Source organism: Mustelus asterias, chromosome 5 (assembly GCF_964213995.1).
Source record: "Mustelus asterias chromosome 5, sMusAst1.hap1.1, whole genome shotgun sequence".
Lineage (NCBI taxonomy): Eukaryota > Metazoa > Chordata > Chondrichthyes > Carcharhiniformes > Triakidae > Mustelus > Mustelus asterias.
Genome location: NC_135805.1, coordinates 59,565,510 through 59,593,333, shown reverse-complemented (window position 1 = coordinate 59,593,333; position 27,824 = coordinate 59,565,510). Strand labels below are relative to the sequence as shown.

The 27,824-nt window shown below is 44.5% G+C and overlaps 1 protein-coding gene across 1 annotated transcript in view; it reads left to right on the top strand.

The window, feature by feature from the left end:
* Nucleotides 1–25,906, top strand: part of LOC144493561 (4-galactosyl-N-acetylglucosaminide 3-alpha-L-fucosyltransferase 9-like) — a 185,975-nt gene extending 160,069 nt beyond the window's left edge. Inside the window, exon 2 of the mRNA XM_078212655.1 lies at nucleotides 23,424–25,906. Coding sequence (XP_078068781.1) covers nucleotides 23,432–24,508 — 1,077 coding nt within the window. The 5' untranslated portion in view covers nucleotides 23,424–23,431 and the 3' untranslated portion in view covers nucleotides 24,509–25,906. The remainder of the gene's footprint in view (nucleotides 1–23,423) is intronic.
* The last annotated feature ends 1,918 nt before the right edge of the window (nucleotides 25,907–27,824 follow it).

The following is a 27,824-nucleotide window of genomic DNA, read 5'->3' as shown; positions in this document are numbered from 1 at the left end:
TAAGCACAGTAAGAGGTCTTACAACACCAGGTTAGAGTCCAACAGGTTTATTTGGCAGCACAAGCCACAAGCTTTCAGAGCGCTGCTCCTTCATCAGGTGAGTGGGAGTTCTGTTCACAAACAGGGCATATAAAGACACGAACTCAATTTACAAGATAATGGTTGGAATACGAGTCTTTACAGGTAATCAAGTCTTAAAGGTACAGACAATGTGAGTGGAGAGAGGGTTAAGCACAGGTTAAAGAGATGTGTATTGTCTCCAGCCAGAACAGTTAGTGAGATTTTGCAAGCCCAGGCAAGTCATGGGGGTTACAGATAGTGTGACATGAATCCAAGATCCCGGTTGAGGTCGTCCTCATGTGTGCGTCGCTAAGCAGAAACTGATAGCCAAGTTCCTGCCGGGGGTGCTTGGGGCTGCGAGGGGATTGGGGGTGGGGTCGGGCTGCTGGGTGGGGAGGGAGATCGAAGTGAGCCAGCCAGACAGTCAAGGTTAGCCCGGACACGTCCGGAAGGTCAGTGATCGGGAGGTGAAGGGATCGGAAGACCAGCGATGCGGGGGTCGGGGGGCTGGCTAGCAAGCGAGGTGGCCAGTGATCGGGAGACCAGCAGTGCAGGGCTACTGCACATGCACCAATCTCGGCGCTGACAGATCAGTGCATGCGCAATGGCCCGCTCAGCGCTATGCTGCCGGCCTCTCCAGTGGGAATAGGCCCCGCCCACTGATTGTTCACGTGATTCACGCTAGGGCACTCTGCAGTGCACAGATTGTGGGAGATTCATTTTGAAAATCCTGCTGAGACAAACCAGTCGGAATGACTCCAGTTTTTACACGAATTCGACACTTAGAATTTTCTTTTAGGAGAATTCCACCCATGATTCAACTTCTATTACAGTTCGAAGAAAATAAATTTCAGTCACTGTAAATTTTCATTTATTTGGTGTAGAGAAGCAACGCATTGTTTAGAATTTATAACCTTTCTTGACCCTTGACTTCCAACCTTGCTGCTTTGTGACCTTTTATACAAAGTGTATGAGCTGACTTATGATCCAGCTGTACAGCCTCTAATGCCAATGTCATTCTGTGCTGTGACTGGTAGTAAGATTCAAACACCAGCTAAAAATGAACTTTTTTTTACAATTTATTGCAGGCATTTTGATCTCCAATCTGCCTACCAAATAACCAGCACATATGCAATGGGCTCAGATTTAACACCCAGGGGCAGAGGAGTCATTAGAATGGAGCAGGAGACGTGTAATTCCATGTTCAACCAAATTTGGCTGGCTGCACTTATAAATTTCAGACTATTATCTTTAAACATGCAGACCAGGCTCTGATTACATCATGATTACACCCTTGTAAATTGTCATTTTAACCCGAGGACTGGACAAGGCCCCACTGGTGGCTTTGATGCTTGGCGAAACCTACTGGGAACCAAGACCAAGGCCAGCAAAGGGCCCACAAAGTAAAGTATTATACTTGTGGGTCAAGAGGAGCAGGAATAGTTTTTCAGCTGCCATAGGAACTCCTGGGGAAAATCTGTCCCCAATTTGCACCCTGCTCCTATGACAAGGATTCCCTTCCCTGACCATTTACCTGGGTTCCATACCATACCGCAGAGTTCTCAGAGATGGCCTCCTGACACCAAATTCCACTCGCCTGGGGGCAGTTACATGTCAGCCGTAATTTTCCGGCAGTTCACGCCGGCAGGATGCTCTGGTCCCGCTGAGGCCACCAATGGGTTTCCAAGTGAAAAACTTGCCACGGGCAGACCAGAAAATCTCTCTCGTCATCTTCACTCTCATTTCGATTGGGGAGCCAGCAAATTGCATTCTAATAAAGACCCTGCATTAAAATCATCTGAAGTTGTCTGCTGCTACTCACAGTAGATCCACAGATCACATTGCCGTATTCCTGCCTGAGATTAAATGTTAGGTCAATGGACCAAATATGATTCTGTGCTTGTGTATCCATAAACAAGGATTAAGCCTTTCATTACAGGTTTAAACAATAATTCAGCTACTTTCTGAATAGTAGGTGTGTCAGTTATTGTTGCCACTTATGCTAATTAAATATTAGTCTCCAATTTAACATTATGGCTGGAATTCTCTGACTGCTCATGCTGGCGGGATTCTCCGGTCCCCCCCGACAATGCACCCCCAGGTTCCCTGCCGGCGTGGGCTGACGTCAATGGGAATTCCCGTTGACAGCAGCGAGACCAGGGAATCCCGGGAATCCCGCTGCTAGCAAACAACACGCCACCTCCCGTCGGCAGGAAACACACGGCTGGAAGGCTGGAGAATCTCACCCCTAATTATGAAATCACAGAGACACAGTATTGTTACAGCACAGAAGGAGGCCTCCAAACTTTTCTTGATGTCACGTGGAGTTAAATCCAGGATTGCCATGAAAAGGCTCAAAAATACAACTATAGAATTGAGGATCTGATTCTGAATAATGGTATAGTCGACACGTGAGAGATAAACATTAGTGATTGCAAACTGACTAAGCTGCCACTTCTGTCGTCCAAACAGTTCTATAGGAAATGCTTGCAACAAAAATATATAGAAATGGAATCCTATGTTGAAAACTAAGGTATTGATCAACTCTTTTACATGAAGTGTTTTTGCTAACCGTTTGTACATAGCAAATTGACAGAAGCAGTGGCTAGGTGCAGGACAAACTTGGGATTTGAAAATTTGATGCAGAATTTCATATCTTTACATTTTAATATTTTTGTGTTTGCTATATGCCGAATGTTAAACAGAACTTCGTAGCTCCTGATCTTAGTGCCTTAATGAAGGGTTGAGGATTTATGATATACATGAAAATATATTTAATGCAATGAGTGTAATATGATCAGTATGGTCAGTTTGGTAATATCCACCTTTGATCTTGTGTAAACAGGACACGTGAGCAGACAGCTCCTGTACTTGTTTTAATGTAAAACCAGGGCTTGAAATGAACATTTTATACCTCAGTGCTAAATTTTGTGAAATTCAGATTAATGGTTGAGGCGCTTCACTTAATAGATAGATATTTATTGATTCTTTCCATGTTGTAACTGTCAAACATCAATGCTTTTTAATTCAGAGTTCCTGTATTATAACAGGAAAGTTTACTTGGTCCAAAATTTGTGACAATCCAAAATCTGTGATTCTTCTGTGTCACTAACAGCAAATTATTTGATTCAAAAAATATCAGTGAGTACAGAAAACAATCACAACCATTTTTGGAAGGAGTCTATATATGTTTTTATCTTATATTTTCTTGGTTGTGGGTACCACTGTAGAAATTTTACACTGCCCCACTTTTTGGCACAAAAAACTGCATAGATGTGTCTGTGCCGGTTGTAACTGGAACAAAATGTTATATAACAGAAATACTAAATAAACCTGTGAAATTTCTCTGAGTTCTGTTTTTCTATTATTCTTATCTAATTAAAGAACTCTTTCAAAATAAAGAGATACATGTGCTGTATCATGCTGAACTTGAGAAGTGAATAGGACACTGACATCTCTGCACTTTCCCCGTCACTGTACACCTGCTCCAACTCTACATCCTCCAAGATGTCCAAAGATGTGTGGGTTAGGTGGATTGGCCATGCTAAATTGCCCCTTAGTGTCAGGGGAATTAGCTGGGGTAAATGCATGGGGTTATGAGGATTGAGCCTGGGTGGGATTGTGGTTGGTGCAGACCCGATGGGCCGAATGGCCTCCTTCTGCACTATTGGATTCTATGATTCTATGAAGATATCTGCACTCCTTGAATTCTGGCTTCTTATGTATTTTTGCTCCACCATTTGTGACCGTGTCTTCAGTTCCCTGGGCTCTAAGCTCTGGAATTCCCTCCTAACACCTGTCCGCCTCACTTTAGTTCTTCAGGCCACTCCTGCCAACAATCCTCTTTGACCAAGCTTTTGGTCATCTAACCTAATGGCCCAAAACGTCCGATCTGCAGTGGGTTGATTAAATCAGAGACTTCAGTTGGTTCCGACTCTCTAAGCAAAGCAAACACCAAGTGAAACAATAGATTAAAAACACTTCTAACTCCTGGGGAATTCTACTACTGACTCTCCCTGAGAATCTCCCACTGGATCACCTGACTACCCGCTCAGCACCCCCCATAATAAGCTACTGCTCACCATCCCTGACTAAGCCCTCACACCCACCCCTGAATACCTTCGCAACCAGACTCTAGTCCCCGCCGACAAACCCTCAACCCACCTCATCCATATCTCTGACTATGCTACCCACCCCTGACCCAACCCGCAACTATAATCTGTTAGGAAGAAAAGATTATTTGAGATGATCTATGACCCTATTGTTGGATGTTAGAAATAAGGTATAGATTTAAGTAAGTTTAATGTTGTATTTCTGTGTAAGAAAGGGTAAAACTCTAGGTTGATTCATGTTAAACAAAGTTGTTTGCATGTATGGGGGTTTTGGTTGAGTTTTGAACGATTGAAACATTTTGGGCGGAATCTTACGAGTTTTTTTCTAAGTGTCCAGCTAGTCTGGAAATGGGAAAGTTCCTGATCCGTTTTTCAGGCGAGCTTTCACGCCCAATCTTATGCACACTGTCTCCGAAATTTTGGACTACTTTGTTTCTGGCCACAAGAGGCAGTGGGCAGGGCTTAACTCACCAGACACCCAGCAGCTCACATCGGAGCCCATAAACTGTGCATGTGCAGAAAAAGGGAAAAATAAAGCAGCTCTCCTGGCAGAACCCTCCTGGGCCAGATACAGCCTCCCCCCCCACCATGGACATCAGAGGACCCCAACATTACTGACCCCCTTACCCCCTCACCCGCTCCAGATCCACTTGCACATGGACCCCCCCATCACTCCCTGGCCCCACTGGCTGCCTGACGAAGGAGGGTTGGTCAGGCTAGGCCTATGTTCATTGGACTTTAGAAGAAGAGGCAATTTTATTGGAACATATAAGAAGATCCTGATGGTACTTGACAAGGCAGATGCTGAAAGGATGTTTTCTCTTCTGGGGAAGGCTCAGACCTGGGAGACAGTTTCAAAATAAGCGTTCTCCCATTTAGGATAGAGATGGAGAAAATGATTCTTCTCTGGTGGTCAGTAGTGTTTGGATCTCTCTTTCCCAAGGGCCAATGGAGGCTAGGTAGAAGTTGAAAAATTCTTGATATCAAGGAAGTCAAAGGATCTATAGGTTCACCCGTAAGACTACACTCTCCACCATGGGTAAGTCAAGGAGGCAAATCCTTAATCCACCCCAAGTAGAACAGAACTTGAACCCTTTAAGTGTTGGCACCAACCTAATCCACGTTGCATGAGCCAACCAACCCCTCAAAGGAATCTGAGCGGATGTGGCAAAATGCACATTTAAATGCATGTTGAAGCCTGGATTTATGGATAATGCTGGGAAAGGCTTCAATTTTTTCCATCAACTGGATGAGCTGATCCAACTGGCTGACCAGAAATCTCTCCCACTCTGACTGCCTGCCATTGGCACATGTTTAAAGGATTTACAGGTTGGCACTACAGTTGCTTAGCTGCAATATGAATATAACTTTCTTGGCCATCAAGTCCTGGAGTGGGACTTGAAGTGGAGATGCCGGCATTGGACTGGGGTAAACACAGTAAGAAGAACCTGGTGTTGTTAGACTTCTTACTGTGGGACTTGAACCCAGAGCTTCTGAATCTGGGGCAGGGACACTAACCACTGTGCGACAAGACGCCTTATTGTGGAAAACATTGCAGGCAAACTGTGTACATGCCAACAGCAGCAGGATAATGACCAGCTTATCTGTTTCATAAGTTCATCAGATATAGGAGCAGAATTAGGCCATTCGGCCCATCAAGTCTGCTCTGCCATTTGATCATGGTTGATATGCTCCTCATCCCCATTTTCCTGCCTTCTCCCCATAACCCTCCAACCCATTACTAATTAAAAATCTGTCTCACTCTTCCTTAAGTTTACTCACTGTCCCAGCATCCACCGCACTTTGGGGTAGCGAATTCCACAGATTCACAACCCTTTGGGAGAAGTAGTTTCTCCTCAACTCTGTTTTAAATTTGCTACCCCTTATCCTAAGACTATGAGCTCTCGTCCTAGAATACCCCACCAGTGGAAGCATCCGCTCCACATCGACTTTATCCATACCTTTTATACCGTGTTTCTTTGATATCGATTGAGGGATAGATCTTGGTCAGGTTACGAGGGATAAATTCCCTGTTGTTCCCTGAAACAGTGCCCTCAGATCCTTAATGTCAACCTGAGTGGACAGGGGGACCCTGGCTGAAAGTCTCACTTGAAATGCTGGACATCTCAATTGAAACCACGGAGAAAGTACGGTGCAAATCCTTTCACATAATCAGCCAGGAAGGAAGCTGTGAAATTTCAGTACTTTTTGGTTATTTCCTTGTCATGCCTTCAATCCCCTTAATTATTGCTATGTTCTCACCTTGCTTTCAATGGTGAGCACCAAGAAGACCTGAGAAGCAGGTAGGCCCAAAGTTAAGTTGCAAAAGTCAGATTAGTATCACTGTCATTAAACAATGAACACATTGGCGGGATTTGAGCTCACGTAAACTGTGAACATAAACGGCTACAAGATGTTTTAATTTACGTGAACTAAGACTTACGGGGTTGATTTTTTGCAACCATGCCCCAATCATAAATTACATCAGATTCTGGAGACTTAACCATATGGCAAGAAAGAATACTTCATATGATGAATTCAGAAAGTTTATTGATCATTAAACAGGTAACAAATCAGAAAGATAAAAATCAAAGTATCAATTAACAGCAATTAGCAGTAATTGACAGTAAGAGAAGAAAGCTTAACTTTAAAGATTAAACACACTTCTCACCACCTTTCTCAGACCAAGTTGTGAAGTGACAACTCTGAACAACATTTCCATAAACATCTGTCTCTCCCCATTTCTCTTCTTCACTGCCTCTGCCTCCTGTAAACATCTCTCTCTCTCCCCCTTGCTACCCACATCTGTGTGGCCAAATTCCCCTCCAACTCAATTTTCAAGTTTGCTGATGCCACCATCATAATGGGTTGGATCTCAAACAATGATGAGACAGAGTACAGGAAAGAGGTAGAGAATCTGGTGAACTGGTGCGGCAACAATAATCTCTCCCTCAATGTCAACAAAACGAAGGAGATTGTCATCGACTTCAGGAAGAGGAGGGCATGCCCCTATTTACATCAATGGAGGTGATGTAGAAATGGTCAAGAGCTTCAAATTTGTAGGTGTCCAGATCACCAACAACCTGCCCTGGTCCCCCCATGCCAACACAGTAGTTAAGAAAGCCCACCAACGCCTCTACTTTCTCAGAAGATTAAGGAAATTTGGTATGTCCACTATGACTCTCACCAACTTTTGGTATGGCTCCTGCTCTGTCCAAGACCGCAAGAAACTACAAAGGGTTGTGAATGAAGCCCAGTCCATCACTCAAACCAGCCTCCCACCCATTGACTCCTTTGAGACTTCCCGCTGCCTCGGAAAAGCAGCCAGCATACATATTGTCTTCCACCTTCTTCCGTCGGGAAAAATATACAAACGTCTGAGGATACATACCAACCAACTCAAGAACAGCTTCTTCCCTGCTACCATCAGACTGTTGAATCGACCTACCTCGTATTAAATTGATCTTTCTCTGCACCCTAGCTATGACTGTAACACTACATTCTGCACTCTCTCCTTTTCTTCTCTTTGTACAGTACAGTACAGTATGCTTTGTCTGTATAGCACACAAGAAACTTTTCATTATATACGAATACATGTGACAATAATAAATCAAATCAAATGTTTCTCTTTACATCTCTCTTCACATCTCTCTCTGACTCTGCCCCGCCCCTCTTCCTCTATGCCTGTCCTTACTCAAAATGGCTTCCCGAGACCCATTTTTTATACATTACAAATTGAAAGCCCACCTTAGCCAATTGTTGAGAAATAGCCTGCTCCGCCTTTCATCATGATCATGGCTGATCATCCAACTCAATAGCCTAATCCTGCTTTTTCCCCATAACCTTTGATCCCGTTCACCCCAAGTGATATATCCAGCCGCCTCTTGAATATATTCAATGTTTTAGAAACATAGAAACATAGAAAAACTACAGCTCAAAACAGGCCCTTCGGCCCACAAGTTGTGCCGAACATATCCCTACCTTTTAGGCCTAACTATAACCCTCCATCCTATTAAGTCCCATGTACTCATCCAGGAGTCTCTTAAAAGACCCTATTGAGTTTGCCTCCACCACCACTGATGGCAGCCGATTCCACTCGCCCACCACCCTCTGTGTGAAAAACTTCCCCCTAACATTTCCCCTGTACCTACCCTCCAGCACCTTAAACCTGTGTCCTCTCGTAACAGCCATTTCCACCCTGGGAAAAAGCCTCTGAGAGTCCACCCAATCTATGCCTCTCAACATCTTATATACCTATATTAAGTCTCCTCTCATCCTACGTCTCTCCAAGGAGAAAAGACCGAGCTCCCTCAGCCTATCCTCATAAGGCATGCCACTCAATCTAGGCAACATCCTTGTAAATCTCCTCTGCACCCTTTCTATCTTTTCCACATCCTTCCTGTAATGAAGCGACCAGAACTGAGCACAGTACTCCAAGTGGGGTCTGACGAGGGTCTTATATAGCTGCATCATTATCCCCGGACTCCTAAACTCAATCCCTCGATTGATGAAGGCCAGCACACCATACGCCTTCTTAACCACCTCCTCCACCTGCGGGGCCGATTTTAGAGTCCTATGGACCCGGACCCCAAGGTCCTCCTGATCCTCTACAGTACTAAGAGTCTTTCCCTTTATATTGTACTCCTTCATCCCATTTGACCTGCCAAAATGGACCACTACACATTTATCTGGGTTGAAGTCCATCTGCCACTTCTCCGCCCAGTCTTGCATCCTATCTATGTCCCTCTGTAACTTCTGACATCCCTCCAGACTATCCACAACCCCACCAACCTTCGTGTCATCGGCAAACTTACCAATCCATCCCTCCACTTCCTCATCCAGGTCATTTATGAAAATGACAAACAGCAAGGGTCCCAGAACAGATTTCTGGGGCACACCACTGGTGGTCGACCTCCATTTAGAAAAAGACCCATCTATACCCACTCTCTGCCTCCTTTGGGCAAGCCAGTTCTGGATCCACAGGGCAGCAGCTCCTTGGATCCCATGCCCTCTCACTTTTTCGAGAAGCCTGGCATGGGGGACCTTATCGAACGCCTTGCTAAAATCCATATAAACCACATCTACCGCTTTCCCTTCGTCAATGGGCGGCACGGTAGCACAGTGGTTAGCACTGCTGCTTCACAGCTCCAGGGACCTGGGTTCGATTCCCGGCTTGGGTCACTATCTGTATGGAGTTTGCACGTTCTCCTCGTGTCTGCGTGGGTTTCCTCCGGGTGTTCCGTTTCCTCCCACAGTCCAAAGATGTGCAGGTTAGGTTGATTGGCCATGCTAAATTTGCCCCTTAGTGTCCTGGGATGCATAGATTAGAGGGATTAGCGGGTAAAATATGTCGGGATATGGGGGTAGGCCCTGGGTGGGATTGTGGTCGGTGCAGACTCGATGGGCCGAATGGCCTCTTTCTGTACTGTAGGGTTTCCATGATTTCTATGAATGTGTTTAATCACATTTTCGAAGAACTCCACCAGGCTCGTAAGGCACGATCTGCAACTCCTTTGCAAAGTATCATAATGTATAATACCATTCTGATTGTTTTAAAGACAGTTTGTTGTAGGGCAATATCAGGGATTGTGTCTTTTATATTTTAATTTATATGTCAGTTCATATTTTATTTAATTTCAGTGTAATACATGCAGGGCTACGTAGAGCAAGCCCAGACAGCCAGGCCTCACCAGAGGGAAGGAAAGGGTTAACGCAGACAGCTAGAGGCCTGCTCAGCCACAGATAATGATTAACGCATGCTATCAATTTCTGATGTGCAGGAGATCATTCTGAATTATCACGACAGCATTAAGACAGCCAGGCTCCATATAGTCTAGGGAGGGCATAGTCTTCTATAAAACATGGTCATCTAGCAGAGGGGGGGAATGATTTACACATCATTGTGTACAACAGTTGGGCAAATACAACGCTTTGACATTATAATCGAGTAAATGGAACTGTCCAACAGACTGATTAACAAAGTTGTACTGAACAATGCAGTCTGCATAACGAGATTGGAAGAACCATCTTGTATCCAACTCAAGGAATTAATATGCTAATATAAACCTTTGTGACATGAAAAAGTATATTAACCTGTACAAATCTAAGAGTAAGAAGTCTCACAACACCAGGTTAAAGTCCAACAGGTTTATTTGGTAGCAAATACCATAAGCTTTCGGAGCACTGCTCCTTCGTCAGATGGAGTGGAAATGTGCTCTCAAACAGTGCAAACAAACACAAAATCAAGTTGCAGATTACTGATTAGAATGCGAATCCCTACAGCCAGCCAGGTCTTAAAGAGACAGAGAAGGACTCGCAGGCAACCTGAGATTTCAGGCCAGAGTCCAGCTCTCCCTCTTGCATGTTGAATAAAAGCTTTTCTTGAAGTTTGACACAGTCTCCAAGGCTCAACTCACTTTATTTCCCTCCTATAATTGGCATTGCGACTATGTGGCTCCAAGTCTGGTGAGTACATTTATTTTATCACCCATGGTTAGGGGAGCGATTCCACACTAGTTGTTGGCTAGCTGTAAGTTGTGGTACTAAAGAACTATGTGGAGGATTAATCTGACCTTGTGACCTTGAAGGAAATAGAAGAGTAATACTGCTACTTCAGCAGTATAGCAGGCTGGGAGAATCCTGGCCATTATTTTAAAGAAAGAAAGCAAACCAAATTGAGACCTTGCAGATTGTGTTCTGAGTCCATTCCATAAACCAATCACTGGAGAATATCATACAGTATTAATTGTAGCATGATTATTAAACACAAGGCACATAGAATTCCAGATGGTTTGCTTAAAGAACTTCAGATCAAGTTTCAACTTTCCATCCATAATTATAGTAGATTGCGCACCACCTAATCATTTCTCCCATTCCAATTATCTTAAGCTTTAGAGATTTATGAATTTGCACATGATATTTGTAGGTTCTAGTGGGATCATGTGTCACTGATTATAAAATGATAGCTTCATTAAACCTTAAACAGCAACATAAAGCCCACCACATTTCTACCTCTCTAGTTCGAATTAAGCACCATAATGGACACTCAATGTTGATTATTTCTCTGTCCGCAGATGCTGCCAGACTTGCTGAGTTTTTCCAGCACTTTTTTCTTAATTTCAGCACCCACAATAGTTTACTCTTATTATATAAAACATATGTTTTGAGTGAAAATTATTTTCAAAGCTTATTCCTTTCAGCCGAACATGGCCCAAAGCTGTAAGAATTGCTTCTAAGTTGTGATGTGGAGATGCTGGTGTTGGACTGGGGTTGGCACAGTAAGAAGTCTCACAACGCCAGGTTAAAGTCTAACAGTTTTATTTGGAATCACGAGCTTTTGGAGCACTGCTCCTTCATGGTGAGTGGAGAGGTAGGTGTCACAAACACAGCATATATAGACAAAGACACAATTGTAAGATAATGGTTGGAATGCAATCTTTACAGGTACAGACTGTGCGAGTGAAGAGAGGGATAATCACAGGTTAAAGAGGTGTGAATTGTCTCAAGCCAGGACATTAGTAGGATTTTGCAAGCCCAGACCAAATGGTGGGGGTTACATGTAGTGTGACATGAACCCAAGATCAGTGCTCCAAAAGTTCGTGATTCCAAATAAACCTGTTGGACTTTAACCTGGTGTTGTGAGACTTCTTACCATGTCTAAATTGTAATGTGTTGAGTCAAATTTAGTCACTTCAGTTAGTCAACAAGATGTTTTGATCCAGGAAAAATGGACGGTTTTGATGTAAATCATCTGCTCAGCAGCAGCACTAGGGTTCAATTTGTGAATAGGATCATAATTAAATTCATTCTGTACAAAACCTAACCACAAAATTACCAGCAGACCCTTCCTGGGCTGTCTTTTTCCTATAATATGTGCGTCATATTGACTGGAGGCCTGCAATTGGGCAATAATGAGAGAGAACAGGTTTAGCAAGTCACTAACTACTTTACAGGAGCTTCCTTTTCCTGGTGATGTTTGATTAATGATGTGGCAAGCTATGTGTGAGCAAAACTAAAGTCCATGGGATTAAACTAGCAGTAGTCAGGATGTGGGGCGGAAAATCAATCCGGAGATAGAAAAGGCAATATTACAATAATCATGGGGGACTTCCCATCCTATTTATGTATTTGTCAAAACACCTCTTAAAACTCACCATCGTATCTGCTTCCACTACCTCTGGCAGCAAGTTCCAGGCACCCACCGCCCTCCGTGTGGAAAAACTTGCCTCATACATCTCTTTTAAAACTTGCCCCCGCACCTTAAACCGATGCCCCCTAGTAATTGACTCTTCCACCCTGGGGAAAAAGCTTCTGACTACCCACTCTGTCCATGCCCTTCATAACCTTGTAGACTTCTATCAAGTCGCCCCTCAACCTCCATCGTTCCAGTGAGAACAAACCAAGTTTCTCCAACCTCTCCTCATAGCTAATGCCCTCCACACCAGGCAACATCCTAGTAAATCTTTTCTGTACCCTCTCCAAAGCCTCCACATCCTTCTGGTAGTGTGACGACCAGAATTGAGCATTATAGTCTAAGTGCGGCCTAACTAAGGTCCTATAAAGCTGCAACATGACTTGCCAACTTTTAAACTCAATGCCCCGGCTAATGAAGGCAAGCATTTCGTATGCCGCCTTGACTATCTTCTCCACCTGCATTGCCACTTTCAGTGACCTATGTACCTGTACACACAGATCCTCTGCCTTTCAGTGCTCTTAAGGGATCTGCCATTTACTGTACATTTCCTGTCTGTATTAGACCTTCCAAAATGCATTACCTCCCATTTGCCCGGATTAAACTCCATCTGCCATCTCTCCGCCCAAATCTCCAACCGATCCATATCCTGCTGTATTCTCTGATGGTCCTCATTGCTATCCGCAAATCCACCAACCTTTGTCATCCGCAAACTTACTAATCAAACCAGTTACACTTTCCTCCCAAATCATTTATGTTTATAATACAAGCAGCAAAGGTCCCAGCACTGATCCCTGAGGAACGCCACTTGTCACAGCCCTCCATTCAGAAACGCACCCTTCCACTGCTACCCTCTGTCTTCTATGACCGAGCCAATTCTGTATCCACCTTGCCAGCTCACCTCTGATTCCATGCGACTTCACCTTCTGCACCAGTCTGCCATGAGGGACCTTGTCAAAGGCCTTACTGAAGTCCATGTAGACAACATCCACTGCCCTACCCTCATCAATCATCTTTGTCACTTCCTCAAAGCTCAATCAAGTTAGTGAGGCACGACTTCCTCTTCACAAAGCATGTTACCTCTCGCTAATATGTCCACTTACTTCCAAGTGGGAGTAAATCCTGTCTCGAAGAATCCTCTCCAATAATTGCCCTATCATTGACGTAAGGCTCACTGGCCTGTAATTACCTGGATTATTCTTGTAAACAAAGGAACAACATTGGCTATTCTCCAGTCCTCTGGGACCTTCCCTGTAGCCAGTGAGGATACAAAGATTTCTCTCAAGGCCCCAGCAATTTCCTCCCTTGCCTCTCTCAGTATTCTGGGGTATATCACATCAGGCCCTGGAGACTTGTCTACCTTAATGTTTCTCAAGAACCCCAATAACATCTCCTTTTTGATCTCAACATGACCCAAACTATCTACACACCTTTTCCCAAACTCCACTAAGTCCTTCTCTTTGCTCCCAGCCCCATTAATATTCTGGGCAGTAAGCCTGCCCAACCTCACCCTGTATCCTGGATGGCCTTTGCTCATGCTTTATTGAATGTTCAATTTATTCTTGCAACCATATCTGAACTTTGTGGCTGATGGGAAATATGGAATTTTTGTTTAATGTCTAACTATTTACATACATCCAGTGAAACGTGCCTTGATCTGAGTCATGTCATTTACAATCTTCATATTTTATTAAAACACACCCATGAACACCCACATAAATTAAAAGCAACACACAGATTCTCACAGCTGTACATTTTAAACAGTTAATTCTCAGTGCTCTCTCATAGTTATAGGTTTTTAAAGATGGAATACTGCAAACTTACAATTCACGACTGAAAATTCAGGCACACGCAGTAATCACATTCATACTTTCAGAACAAATGAACCCCAATTGGGGGCAATCGGTGGGTGTGGTTGGTGGGGGGGGGCGGGGGGGGACCCGCTGCCACTCTGCCACTCTGCCACTCTGCCACTCTGCCACTCTGCCACTCTGCATTGGGATCATTGGTGGATTGAGGGTGATCGGGGCTGGTCATTGGGATCAGGTGGGGGGGGTGGGGGAAGGGTAGGAGAGGGTGTGTGCGAGGGTCGGAGCTGTCCGGGAAGGGAGGTGGTGGTTGGTGCTGGGGAGATTGGGACTGTTGGGGGTTTTTGGGGGGGGGGAAACAGAGGCTGGCTAGGGGAGGTCTAGGAATTCGGCGATCGGGGAATGTGGGGGTCAGAAGGGCAGCAATGGGGGTTTGCAGGGCTGACCAGGTGCATGTGCAGTGGCCCCTGTCTGTCGGCTTCCCAATTGCTGGTCAGCTCCGCAACGCCAGCTCTCTCACCGCCCCGCCCCACCCCCCCCCCCAACGGACCGATCACTGGCCTCCCTCCCTCCCTCACCGATCCTGCTTGCAGAGTGGTAGTGGGAAACCACACACCCACCCCACCAGGCCCCGCACCCTTGGCATTGCCCCATGCCTGATGGGCAGTGCCTAGGTGCCCCCTGGGCATTGGCACTTTGCCCCTTGGGCAGTGCCAAGGGGCACAGGCTGGCACTGCCAAGGTGCCAATGCCCAGGGGCACCTCCCCGGTGCCAGACCCTCTGAGGGCCTCAATTGCACCCCACCCCCGCCTTCATTCTTCAGAATTCAAAATACAGGTGTGAGGCTGTTGATCAAACAGAGAGATAGTCAATTTTAATAGGCCTCATTGACACCTCAAAACATAAACAAGCTTCCCCAACATTTGCTCAGTATCGTCACTCAAATGGATAATGAAAAATGTCAAAAAGGTAAGGATTAGAACCTAAGAAATGTTGTCCCCTTGTTCAAGAAGGGGAGTAGAGACAAACCTGGTAATTATAGACCAGTGAGCCTTACTTCTGGGTGTGGGCAAAGTTTTGGAAAGGATTATAAGAGATAGGATTTATAATCATCTAGAAAGGAATAATTTGGTTAGGGATAGTCAACACAGTTTTGTGAAGGGTAGGTCGTGCCTCACAAACCTTATTGAGTTCTTTGAAAAGATGACCAAAGAGGTGGATGAGGGTAAAGCAGTTGATGTGGTGTATATGGATTTCAGAAAAGCGTTTGATAAGGTTCCCCATGGTAAGCTATTGCAGAAGATACGGAGACATGGGATTGAGGGTGATTTAGCGGTTTGGATCAGGAATTGGCTAGCTGTAAGCAGACAGAGGGTGGTGGTTGATGGGAAATGTTCATCCTGGAGTTCAGTTACTAGTGGTGTACCGCAGGTATCTGTTTTGGGGCCACTGCTGTTTGTCATTTTTATAAATGACCTGGATGAGGGCGTAGAAGGATGGGTTAGTAAATTTGCAGATGACACTAAAGTCGGTGGAGTTGTGGACAGTGCGGAAGGCTGTTGCAGGCTACAGAGGGACATAGATAAGCTGCAGCACTGGGCTGAGAGGTGGCAAATGGAGTTCAATGTGGAAAAGTGTGAGGTGATTCACTTTGGAAGAAGTAACAGGATTACAGAGTACTGGGCTAATGGTAAGATACTTGGTAGTGTGGATGAACAGAGGGATCTGGGTGTCCATGTGCATGGATCCCTGAAAGTTGGCACCCAGGTTGATAGGGTTGTTAAGAAGGCGTACGGAGTGTTAGCTTTTATTGGTCGAGGGATTGAGTTTCGGAGCCAGGAGGTCATGTTGCAGCTGTACAAAACTCTGGTGCGGCCGCACTTGGAGTATTGTGTACAGTTCTGGTCACCGCATTATAGGAAAGATGTGGAAGCATTGGAAAGGGTGGAGAGGAGATTTACCAGGATATTGCCTGGTATGGTGGGAAGGTCTTATGAGGAAAGGCTGAGGGACTTGAGGTTGTTTTCATTAGAGCGAAGAAGGTTAAGAGGTGACTTAATAGAGGCATACAAGATGATCAGAAGATTAAACAGGGTGGATAGTGAGAGCCTTTTTCCTCGGATGATGATAGCTAGCACGAGGAGACATAGCTTTAAATTGAGGGGTGATAGATATAGGACAGATGTCAGAGGTAGGTTCTTCACTCAGAGAGTAGTAAGGGCGTGGAATGCCCTGCCTGTAGCAGTAGTGGACTCGCCAACATTAAGGGCATTTAAATAGTCATTGGATAAACATATGGATGATATTGGAATAGTGTAGCTTAGATGGGCTTTGAATTGGTTTCACAGGTCGGCGCAACATCGAGGGCCGAAGGGCCTGTACTGCGCTGTAATGTTCTATGTTCTATAAGAACATAAGAACTAGGAGCAGGAGTAGGCCATCTGGCCCCTCAAGCCTACTCTGCCATTCAATAAGATCATGGCTGATCTTTTTGTGGACTCAGCTCCACTTGCCCGCCCGCTCACCAAAACCCTTAATTCCTTTACTGTTCAAAAATGTATCTATCCTTGCCTTAAAAACATTCAATGAGGTAGTCTCAACTGCTTCATTGGGCAGGGAATTCCACAGATTCACAACCCTTTGTGTAAAGAAGTTCCTCCTCAACTCAGTCCTAAATCTGCTCCCCCTTATTTTGAGGCCATGCCCCCTACTTCTAGTTTCACCCGCCAGTGGAAACAACTTCTCTGCTTCTATCTTATCTATTCCCTTCATAATCTTGTACGTTTCTATCAGATCTGCCCTCATTCTTCTGATTCCAATGAGTATGGCCCCAGTCTATTCAATCTCTCCTCAAAGCAAACCCTCTCAACTCTGGAATCAACTTCGTGAATCTCCTCTGTACCCCCTCCAGTAAGAAGTCTCACAACACCAAAGAACAAAGAACAGTACAGCACAGGAAACAGGCCCTTCGGCCCTCCAAGCCTGTGCCGCTCCTTGGTCCAACTAGACCAATCGTTTGTATCCCTCCATTCCCAGGCTGCTCATGTGACTATCCAGGTAAGTCTTAAACGATGTCAGCGTGCCTGCCTCCACCACCCTACTTGGCAGCGCATTCCAGGCCCCCACCACCCTCTGTGTAAAAAAACGTCCCTCTGATATCTGAGTTATACTTCGCCCCTCTCAGCTTGAGCCCGTGACCCCTCGTGATCGTCACCTCCGACCTGGGAAAAAGCTTCCCACTGTTCACCCTATCTATACCCTTCATAATCTTGTACACCTCTATTAGATCTCCCCTCATTCTCCGTCTTTCCAAGGAGAACAACCCCAGTCTACCCAATCTCTCCTCATAGCTAAGACCCTCCATACCAGGCAACATCCTGGTAAACCTTCTCTGCACTCTCTCTAACGCCTCCACGTCCTTCTGGTACTGCGGCGACCAGAACTGGACGCAGTACTCCAAATGTGGCCTAACTAGCGTTCTATACAGCTGCAACATCAGACTCCAGCTTTTATACTCTATACCCCGTCCTATAAAGGCAAGCATACCATATGCCTTCTTCACCACCTTCTCCACCTGTGTTGCCACCTTCAAGGATTTGTGGACTTGCACACCTCGGTCCCTCTGTGTTTCTATACTCCTGATGACTCTGCCATTTTTTGTATAACTCCTCCCTACATTATTTCTTCCAAAATGCATCACTTCGCATTTGTCCGGATTAAACTCCATCTGCCACCTCTCCGCCCAATTTTCCAGCCTATCTATATCCTGCTGTATTGCCCGACAATGCTCTTCGCTATCCGCAATTCCAGCCATCTTCGTGTCATCCGCAAACTTGCTGATTACACCAGTTACACCTTCTTCCAAATCATTTATATATATCACAAATAGCAGAGGTCCCAGTACAGAGCCCTGCGGAACACCACTGGTCACAGACCTCCAGCCGGAAAAAGACCCTTCAACCACTACCCTCTGTCTCCTATGGCCAAGCCAGTTCTCCACCCATCCAGCCACTTCTCCTTGTATCCCATGAGCCTTAACCTTCTTAACCAACCTGCCATGTGGGACTTTGTCAAATGCCTTACTGAAATCCATATAGACGACATCCACGGCCCTTCCTTCATCAACCGTTGGATATCTGTTCTCCAACAGTGCACAGACACAGAAATCAAGTTACAGTCTGTGCACTGTTGGAGAACAGATATCCACCCCATCTGACGAAGGAGCTGTGCTCCGAAAGCTTATGGTATTTACTACCAAATAAACCTGTTGGACTTTAACCTGGTGTTGTGAGACTTCTTACTGTGCTTACCCCAGTTCAACGCCGGCATCTCCACATCATGACCCCCTCCAGTGCCAGTATATCCTTTCTGAAGTAAGGAGACCAAAACTGTACACAATATTCTAGGTGTGGCCTCACCAGCACCTTATACAGCTGCAACATAACCTTGCTGTTTTTAAACTCCATCCTTCTAGCAATAAAGGACAAAATTACATTTGCCGCCTTAATCACCTGCAAACCAACGTTTTGTGATTCCTGCACAAGGACACCCAGGACCTTCTGCACAGCAGCATGCTGCAATTTTTTTACCATTTAAATAATAGTCAATTTTGCTGTTATTCCTACCAATATTGTACTCTATCTGACAGACCCTTGCCCACTCACTTAGATTATTTATATCCTTTTGCAGACTCTCAGCTTCCTCTGCACACTTTGCCACTCATCTTAGTGTCATCCGCGAATTTTGACACGCTACATTTGGTACCCGACTCCAAATCATTTATGTAAATCGTAAACATTTTCGGTCCCAACACTGATCCCTGAGGCACACCACTAGTTACTGATTGCCAATCAGAAAAACACCCATTTACCCCCACTCTTTGCTTTCTGTTAGTTAACCAATCCTGTATCCATGCTAATACATTACCCGTAACACCATGCATCTTTATCTTGTGCAGCAGCCTTTGGTGTGTCATCTTGTCAAATGCCTTCTGGAAATCCCGATACACCACTTCCACAGGTTCCATGTTGTCCACGGTGCATGTAATGTTCCCAAAAAATTCCACCAAATTCGTCAAACATGACCTGCCCTTCATGAACTCATGCTGCATCTTCCCAATGGGGCAATTTATATTGTCAGAGCAATATATTGAATTCCAAAATAAGTTGGGCTTTTAAGAAAGAAATGAATTCTGAGCCAAACAAAATAAATGCTAGTTATAAATTGTTAAGTTTATTTTTTTTTAAAGTACTCAGTGACCAGAATGTAAGAGGGGGATTTGAAAGGGTGTGTGTGTCTGTGTTAATATGTAGGGTGAGAGAGTGAGCATCTTGAGACTGGGTATAAAGCAGACAGACCCCAACAACCTCACTCAGTTTCATTGTCACCCCCACTTGCAGTCTCTCACGCTCACCCCCACACACCCAAATTCAGGGGACAAAGTTACTGGCTTGTCAGTATCTCACTGGCTGTCCTGTCTGGAGACCATGCACATTTCTTTAACCTGTGCCTAATGCTCCCTCCACTCACATTGTCTGTATCTTTAAGACCTGATCAGCTGTAAAGATTTGCATTCTAATCAGTATTCAGTAACTTTATTTTGTGTCTCTGTGCCCTGTTTGAGAGCAGATATCCACTCCATCTGACGAAGGAGCAGCGCACCGAAAGCTAATGGCATTTGCTACCAAATAAACCTGTTGGACTTTAACCTGGTCTTGTTAAAACTCTTACTGGCTTGTCACGCCAGTTGATCAGTGTGGTGAGCCAGTAAGATCGTATGTGAGGCGAAAGACCAGGTTCACGCCTCTTGCAATGATACTGGCCCTGAATTGTTGGCGGTATCAGGTTGATTTTAATATTGAAATCTAAATTTAAATATTATTAATGATCCCAGGACGTTTTCGTCCGGGCTCACTTGCCTTAACGGCCTAGCTGGTGTAGGTCCTCACTGGTGAGAATCATGTAAGATCCCTGGCAATGGCCAATTGCCTAAGTATGTGTGTATCCAACCAGTTGATGTGATTCATCAAGTCTGTGGGTGAGCAGGATTGACCTTGAGTTGAGGTTAGAAACAGGAAAGGAGAGGTCACCCTGTTTGGAGATTTCTATAGGCCTTTGAAAAGTTCCAGAGATGTAAAGGAAAGGATTGCAAAGATGATTCTGGATAGGAGCGAAAGTAACAGGGTAGTTGTTATGGGGGACTTTAACTTTGCAAATATTGACTGGAAAAGCTATAGTTCGAGTACTTTAGAAGGGTCAGTTTTTGTCCAATGTGTGCAGGAGGGTTTCCTGACACAGTATGTAGTTAGGCCAACAAGAGGCAAGGCCACATTGGATTTGGTACTGGGTAATGAACCAGACCAGGTGTTAGATTTGGAGGTAGGTGAGCACTTTGGTGATAGTGACAATAATTCGGTTACGTTTACTTTAGCGATGGAAAGGAATAGGTATATACCGAAGGGCAAGAGTTATAGCTGGGGGAAAGGAAATTATGATGCGATTAGGCGAGATTTAGGATGCATAGGTTGGGGAAGGAAACTGCAGGGGATGGGCACAATTGAAATGTGGAACTTGTTCAAGGAACAGCTACTGGGTGTTCTTGATAAGTATGTACCTGTCAGGCAGGGAGGAAGCGGTCGAGTGAGGGAACCGTGGTTTACTAAAGAAGTTGAATCTCTTGTGAAGAGGAAGGAGGAGACTTGTGTAAAGATGAGACGTGAAGGCTCAGTTAGGGCGCTTGAGAGTTACAAGTTAGCCAGGAAGGACCTAAAGAAAGATTTAAGAAGAGCCAGGAGGGGACATGAGAAGTCTTTGGCAGGTAGGATCAAGGAAAACCCTAAAGCCTTCTATAGGTATGTCAGGAATAAAAGAATGACTAGGGTAAGATTAGGGCCAGTCAAGGACAGTAGTGGGAAGTTGTGCGTGGAGCCTGAAGAGATAGGAGAGGCGCTAAATGAATATTTTTCATCAGCATTCACGCAGGAAAAAGGCAATGTTGTCGAGGAGAATACTGAGATACAGGCTATTGGACTAGATGGGATTGAGGTTAACAAGGAGGAGGTGTTAGCAATTCTGGAAAGTGTGAAAATAGATAAGTCCCCTGGACCGGATGGGATTTATCCCAGGATTCTCTGGGTGGCTAGGGAGGAGATTGCAGAGCCTTTGGCTTTGATCTTTATGTCGTCATTGTCGACAGGAATAGTGCCAGAAGACTGGAGGATAGCAAATGTTGTCCCCTTGTTCAAGAAGGAGTGGAGACAACCCTGGTAATTATAGACCAGTGAGCCTTACTTCTGTTGTGGGCAAAGTTTTGGAAAGGATTATAAGAGATAGGATTTATAATCATGTAGAAAGGAATAATTTGATTAGGGATAGTCAACACGGTTTTGTGAAGGGTAGGGCGTGCCTCACAAACCTTATTGAGTTCTTTGAGAAGGTGACCAAAGAGGTGGATGAGGGTAAAGCAGTTGATGTGGTGTATATGGATTTCAGCAAAGCGTTAGATAAGGTTCCCCACGGTAAGCTATTGCAGAAGATACGGAGGCATGGGATTGAGGGTGATTTAGCGGTTTGGATCAGGAATTGGCTAGCTGTAAGAAGACAGAGGGTGATGGTTGATGGGAAATGTTCATCCTGGAGTTCAGTTACTAGTGGTGTACCGCAAGGATCTGTTTTGGGGCCACTGCTGTTTGTCATTTTTATAAATGACCTGGATGAGGGCGTAGAAGGATGGGTTAGTAAATTTGCGGATGACACTAAAGTCGGTGGAGTTGTGGACAGTGCAGAAGGTTGTTGCAGGTTACAGAGGGACATAGATAAGCTGCAGTGCTGGGCTGAGAGGTGGCAAATGGAGTTCAATGCGGTAAAGTGTGAAGTGATTCACTTTGGAAGGAGTAACAGGATTACAGAGTACTGGGCTAATGGTAAGATACTTGGTAGTGTGGATGAACAGCGAGATCTCGGTGTCCATGTGCATAGATCCCTGAAAGTTGGCACCCAGGTTGATAGGGTTGTTAAGAAGGCGTACGGAGTGTTAGCTTTTATTGGTAGAGGGATTGAGTTTCGGAGCCAGGAGGTCATGTTGCAGCTGTACAAAACTCTGGTGTGGCCGCACTTGGAATATTGTGTACAGTTCTGGTCACCGCATTATAGGAAGGATGTGGAAGTATTGGAAAGGGTGCAGAGGTGATTTACTAGGATGTTGCCTGGTATGGTAGGAAGGTCTTATGAGGAAAGGCTGAGGGACTTGAGGTTGTTTTCGTTAGAGAGAAGAAGGTTAAGAGGTGACTTAACAGAGGCATACAAGATGATCAGAAAATTAGTTAGGGTGGATAATGAGAGCCTTTTTCCTCGGATGGTGATAGCTAGCACGAGGGGACATATCTTTAAATTGAGGGGTGATAGATATAGGACAGATGTCAGAGGTAGGTTCTTTACTCGGAGAGTAGTAAGGGCGTGGAATGCCCTGCCTGCAGCAGTAGTGGACTCGCCAACATTAAGGGCATTTAAATGGTCATTGGATAAACATATGGATGATATTGGAATAGTATAGGTTAGATGGGCTTTGGATTGGTTTCACTGGTCGGCGCAACATTGAGGGCCAAAGGGCCTGTACTGCGCTGTAATGTTCTATGTTCTATGACCTGTTTTCACTTTTTGTCAGTTCATTTGTTTCTCATTATTTTCGGCCTACACTGCGGGCTAGCAGCATTGCAAAACAGAGACCCAAATGTGTAAGTCTCCCCCTCCAAGTCCTCAACTGTGTCTCCTCATGGTCACACATGGAACCTAGTCCCTCACAGCCCCAGGCAAGAGCTTCAGAGGAACTTGGAGGAAATGAGGCCTACAGAAATGCTCTGTCATTTGGAAACAGCCTGGCACTCAGGAAACAAACTTGAGCTGTGGGCAAATAGTTCCATTGCCTTGTGGTTACTCTGTGTAGATTGAAGGCTAAGGCAGTAAACCTTGGCAAATACATTTGGAGTTGAGACCCAAAACAAACTGATGTCTAAATATGTCACCTTTCCAGTGATCCCTGCAGCCAAACCAATGCCAAACATTATTTTGTTCACTCCTTTCCCATTTTAACATTGCTCCTCTTCCACTCTCTTTATCTTCTCTCATATCTTCAATGTAAATATTACACATTCCATTCGGGGAGCTGTGTTCCAGTGATCTGGGTCAAGATGCAGTTTAAATTGAAGAGTTGCTGTGCTCTCAGTATCCTAATAATCTTCTTCTTTTCCTTCACAGGAGACAATATGACACCAGCACCAAATATTGGGATTGGCCGCATCCTGTTAATTTCCATCATCATTTTGAGTTGTTTCATCTCCATGATGTTCTATGTCAAACCACCTAACACCTATATTTATGTTCCATTGAAACCTGCCACAGCAAAACTCAAAGCGAAAAAACCCTTTGTGCCACATGTTGAAGAGAATGAAACTATTGTGCTCATTTGGCATTGGCCTTGGGGTCAGCCATTTGAGCTCAGTTCTTGTGAACCAAAGTTTAACATCCGTAACTGTCGCTTGACTGCAGATAGGAGCCTCTATAACAAATCCCACGCTGTCCTTTTCCATCACGCAGACATAAGTGGAGACTTGTCCAATCTGCCCAAAACGCCTCGGCCAATTTTTCAGAAATGGGTTTGGGTGAATATGGAGTCACCGAGCCTCTCTCCGAAAAAGACTGGACTTAACAAATTCTTCAACCTGACCTTGACATATCGGCGGGATTCGGATATTGAAGTACCTTATCGGTCACTGACAATAAACAATGTTCCATTAGATTTTAAACTGCCTCGTAAAAGCCGTCTGGTGTGTTGGGTTGTAAGCCACTGGGACAAAAATTTTGCCAGAGTGAAGTACTACAATGAATTCCGCAAATACATTAAAATCAACACTTATGGCCAAGCCTTTGGATCACGCCTGAGTGATAACAAATTTGATCCGACCATATCCAGTTGTAAGTTCTACCTTTCCTTTGAGAATTCAATACATAAGGATTACATAACTGAAAAGCTCTACAATGCTTTACGTCTGGGCACTGTGCCTGTGGTCTTGGGGCCACCTAGAAAAAACTATGAAAATTACGTTCTGGGCGATTCTTTCATTCATGTGGATGATTTCCACTCAGCGAAAGAGCTTGCGGATTACCTGCACAAACTGGATGGTAATGAAGATTTGTACATGCACTACTTCAAATGGAGGAAATATTACTCATTGAGGAATCCTCCTTCCTGGACTGAATACGCATGTAAAGTGTGTGAGAATGTAAAGCGACATCAAGAATATAGACCATGTACCAATTTGGAGCAATGGTTTTGGGATTGAACTTTTCTCTGGTAAATATCTTGGATCATCAGCAATATCTATGGAATTCAATTGACTTCTTTCTCCAAATGAAAATATTTTCAATTAATTATTTTGTTTAATCAAAAAGAACTCCACAGCCTTGCATCTTCCCTGGTGATCTGAGAATTCATCTTGATTCTAAAACTGCAGCAGTTGAAATCCGAGCATCAAATTCTCATCTTAAATTGATTTGTGCTGGAAAATGTAATTGTTTCCAAGATGAATGATTTTATTCGGAGAAAACAAACATCATGCTGCCTTTATCCTGTCAATGCCACTTGTAGAAAATATTTAGAAAAGCTATTCTTTATTATAAATTACAGAAAAAGTGTCCTGTATGACATTAGTGTACCTGTAAGAATTTTTAAAAATCATGGTCTCTGGAACTCTCACTGCTTCAGTGTTTCTCATTGCTGCTGATCTTTTATTGCTCCTTAAGTGGGGGCCCCAGGTATTTTTGGGATTAGTTTTATGATTCTGTATTGTTGGGAGGAAAACTGGTTGGCAGGTCAGGTGACTGGAGCTCTTTCATTTTCAGTTCTGAGCTGCAGGTCAGTTTTTAGAAGGGACAGCAAGCTGAAAAGAAGTGTTTCTCTCTCCTGTTTTATTTGGAAATCCTGCTGGTTATCTGAAAAGAAGGTCTTTCCTTTCTGAAGGGGAGAATCTGCTGCTGGTTGTTTGATCACAGTCTCTCCCTGGGGTTCTGGGAAACTTTTTTGATTCGCACTGTTCTGAGCCTATCAAGAGAATTGCATAATTCATCCAAAGGGCTCCATTCCAGTATCACGTGTTGTTTATGGGATTGGTTTTAATTGGAACATCTTTGTTAAGAGTTATACATTATTGTGGTTGTTTTGTTGGCTGTAGTTGATAAAAGTTATTGCTAATTTTCTTACTAAACATGTTAACTATATTCTTAATTAAACTTTGTTTGATAAAAGCTCCCTAGTGGTCATTTGAATCATACCTGAAGTGAAACATATTATGCTTATCCTGGCAAATTCAAGTCATAAAACATATGATTCTGGCAGGCTCCATAAAACACTTTCAGTTTCTGACCTGAACCATAACATGAAACAAATTGTAAAGCTATTCTGATGTTTGACTAGAGAATCATTATTTGACTTGCATTACAATTAAGAAAAAAAACTTTAAATGATTTATTATCACTGTAAATTTCCATCTATGTTGCATGAAGTAGAAATGTTTTGTTTAGAATGTATAGTCTTTCTTGACCCTTGACCTCCAACCTTGCTATTGTGATGACCTTTTATAACAAGTGCATGTGATCCAGCTGTACAGCCTCCAACACCAATGTCATTCTATGATGTGATTGGTAGTGAGACTCAAACACCAGTTGAAAATAAACATTTTTTTCACCATTCAGTGTAGCCACTTTGATCTCCAATCTGCTTATCAAATAATCAGCACATAGGCAATGGGCTCAGATTTAACACCCACGAGGGGCAGGGGAGTAATTAGAATGGTGCGGGAGACTTGTAATTCCTTGACACCCCAATCTGGCCGGTTGCACTTGTATATTTTAGACTATTGTTTTTTAAATGCGCAGAACAGGCTCTGATGGCCACATTTGAGCCCCTTGTAAATTGTGATTTTAGCCTGAGACCTGAACAAGGCCCCAGTATCCATGCCTGGAAAAACCTGCTGGGAGCCATTAAGAAGTTTTCAGGGCCCATTCGCCACAGGCACAAATCATGCAAACTCCCGCGAGAGGGCCACAATGGGATTTGCACCAGGGAGATCGCAGAATGAGAGCTTCCCCGTACCGCTGCCAGCAGCATCATCAGGTTCATGCCCATTGAGAGCGTGAACATATATTTGTAAATGGCTTACTGACATTGCTTCTGGGGACATCAGATGTGTCAGAAGGAATCCCGACTCCTCTCAAGATGTCCACACGGGGGGCCCAGAGGCAGATGTAGCCCCTGTATGGTCAGGGACATGGCAGGACATTGGGGAAAGATGCCAATGAGGATGGATGGAGGTTCGAGTGGGAGATCTCCCAGATGGCTGTGGGGGGGGGTTTCTCTTTACTTTGAGATTGGGTCACCCTTTAAAAAGGACAGCTGTGGAGCTATCCTTGCCAATTCCATCAGGTCCCACTCCTGCCAGAATAATGACGCATTCTCCCACCCACCATTTCCACCCCCCCCCCCCCCCCCGCAATTGATTTTTGACAAAGGATGGGATTTTACAGCCTCGTTCAGGCGAGTCTGGAAATTCCTGCATGAGGTGAAGCGGAGATTGTCCTACCCTCGCCCGCTCCAATTCTGCGGCGGGTGAGCTGGTAGATTTCCGGCGGAAGTGTCAGAAGATCTGGAGTGAAAACCTGGGTGTGTTTCTGGGGACAAACATGGTTTCAGTCGGAACCTGACATTTTACCGTTTTTCAGGAAAATTCCACCCAGTATCTGGGCCAGTAGAGCACCAATAAAGTAAAGTGTTTTTGTTTAAGGGGAGCAGGAATGCTTTTTCGACCCCCCCCCCCTTAAAGAACCCGTGCAGCAAAACTGCCCCCAATTTCTTCCCTATTCATTAGACAAGGATTTCCTTGCCAGAGTACCTCACTTGCCCTGGGTTCCATACCGCAGAGTTCTCAGAGATGCCCCCCTGACAGTCAGTGGGCAGCAGTGACATATCACCTTCACCCTCACTTTGACTGGGAAACCAGCAAATTGCATGCTGATAAGATCCTGCCATTAAAATTGTCTGAGGCTTCACAGGAAATCTGCAGTTCACATTGACGTTTTCCTGCCTGATTATTGAAAGTTCAATGGTTATTGTGTTTGTCTCCATAAACAAGCATCAAACCTCTCATTACAGGTGCAAACAACGGTTCAACTACTTTCTAAATACATTCAGCCACTCGCGGTGTGAAAAGGTTTTTCTAATGTCGCTTTAGCTTCTTTCAAACTATTTTAAACCTGTGCCCTTTCTTTCTCAATCCTTTCACAAGAGGCAACAGTTTTCCCCAGAATACTCTGTTCAGAGCCCTCTTAATTTTGGATACTTCCATCAAATCGCCTCTCAGCCACCTTCTCTCCAAGGAAAAGAGTCCCAACTTCTCCAATCTATCCTCATTACTGAAGTTTCTCACCGCTGGGACCATTCCTGTAAGCCTCTTCTGTGCTCTCTCCAGTGCTTAAGCGGTTGCACCCTGAACTGTATGCAATACTGCAGCTGAGGTTTAATTAGTGTCTTATACAATTCAAAGTAACCATTTTGCCCTCATCGAAACATAGAATATATGAGGAGGCCATTTGGCCCTTTGAGCC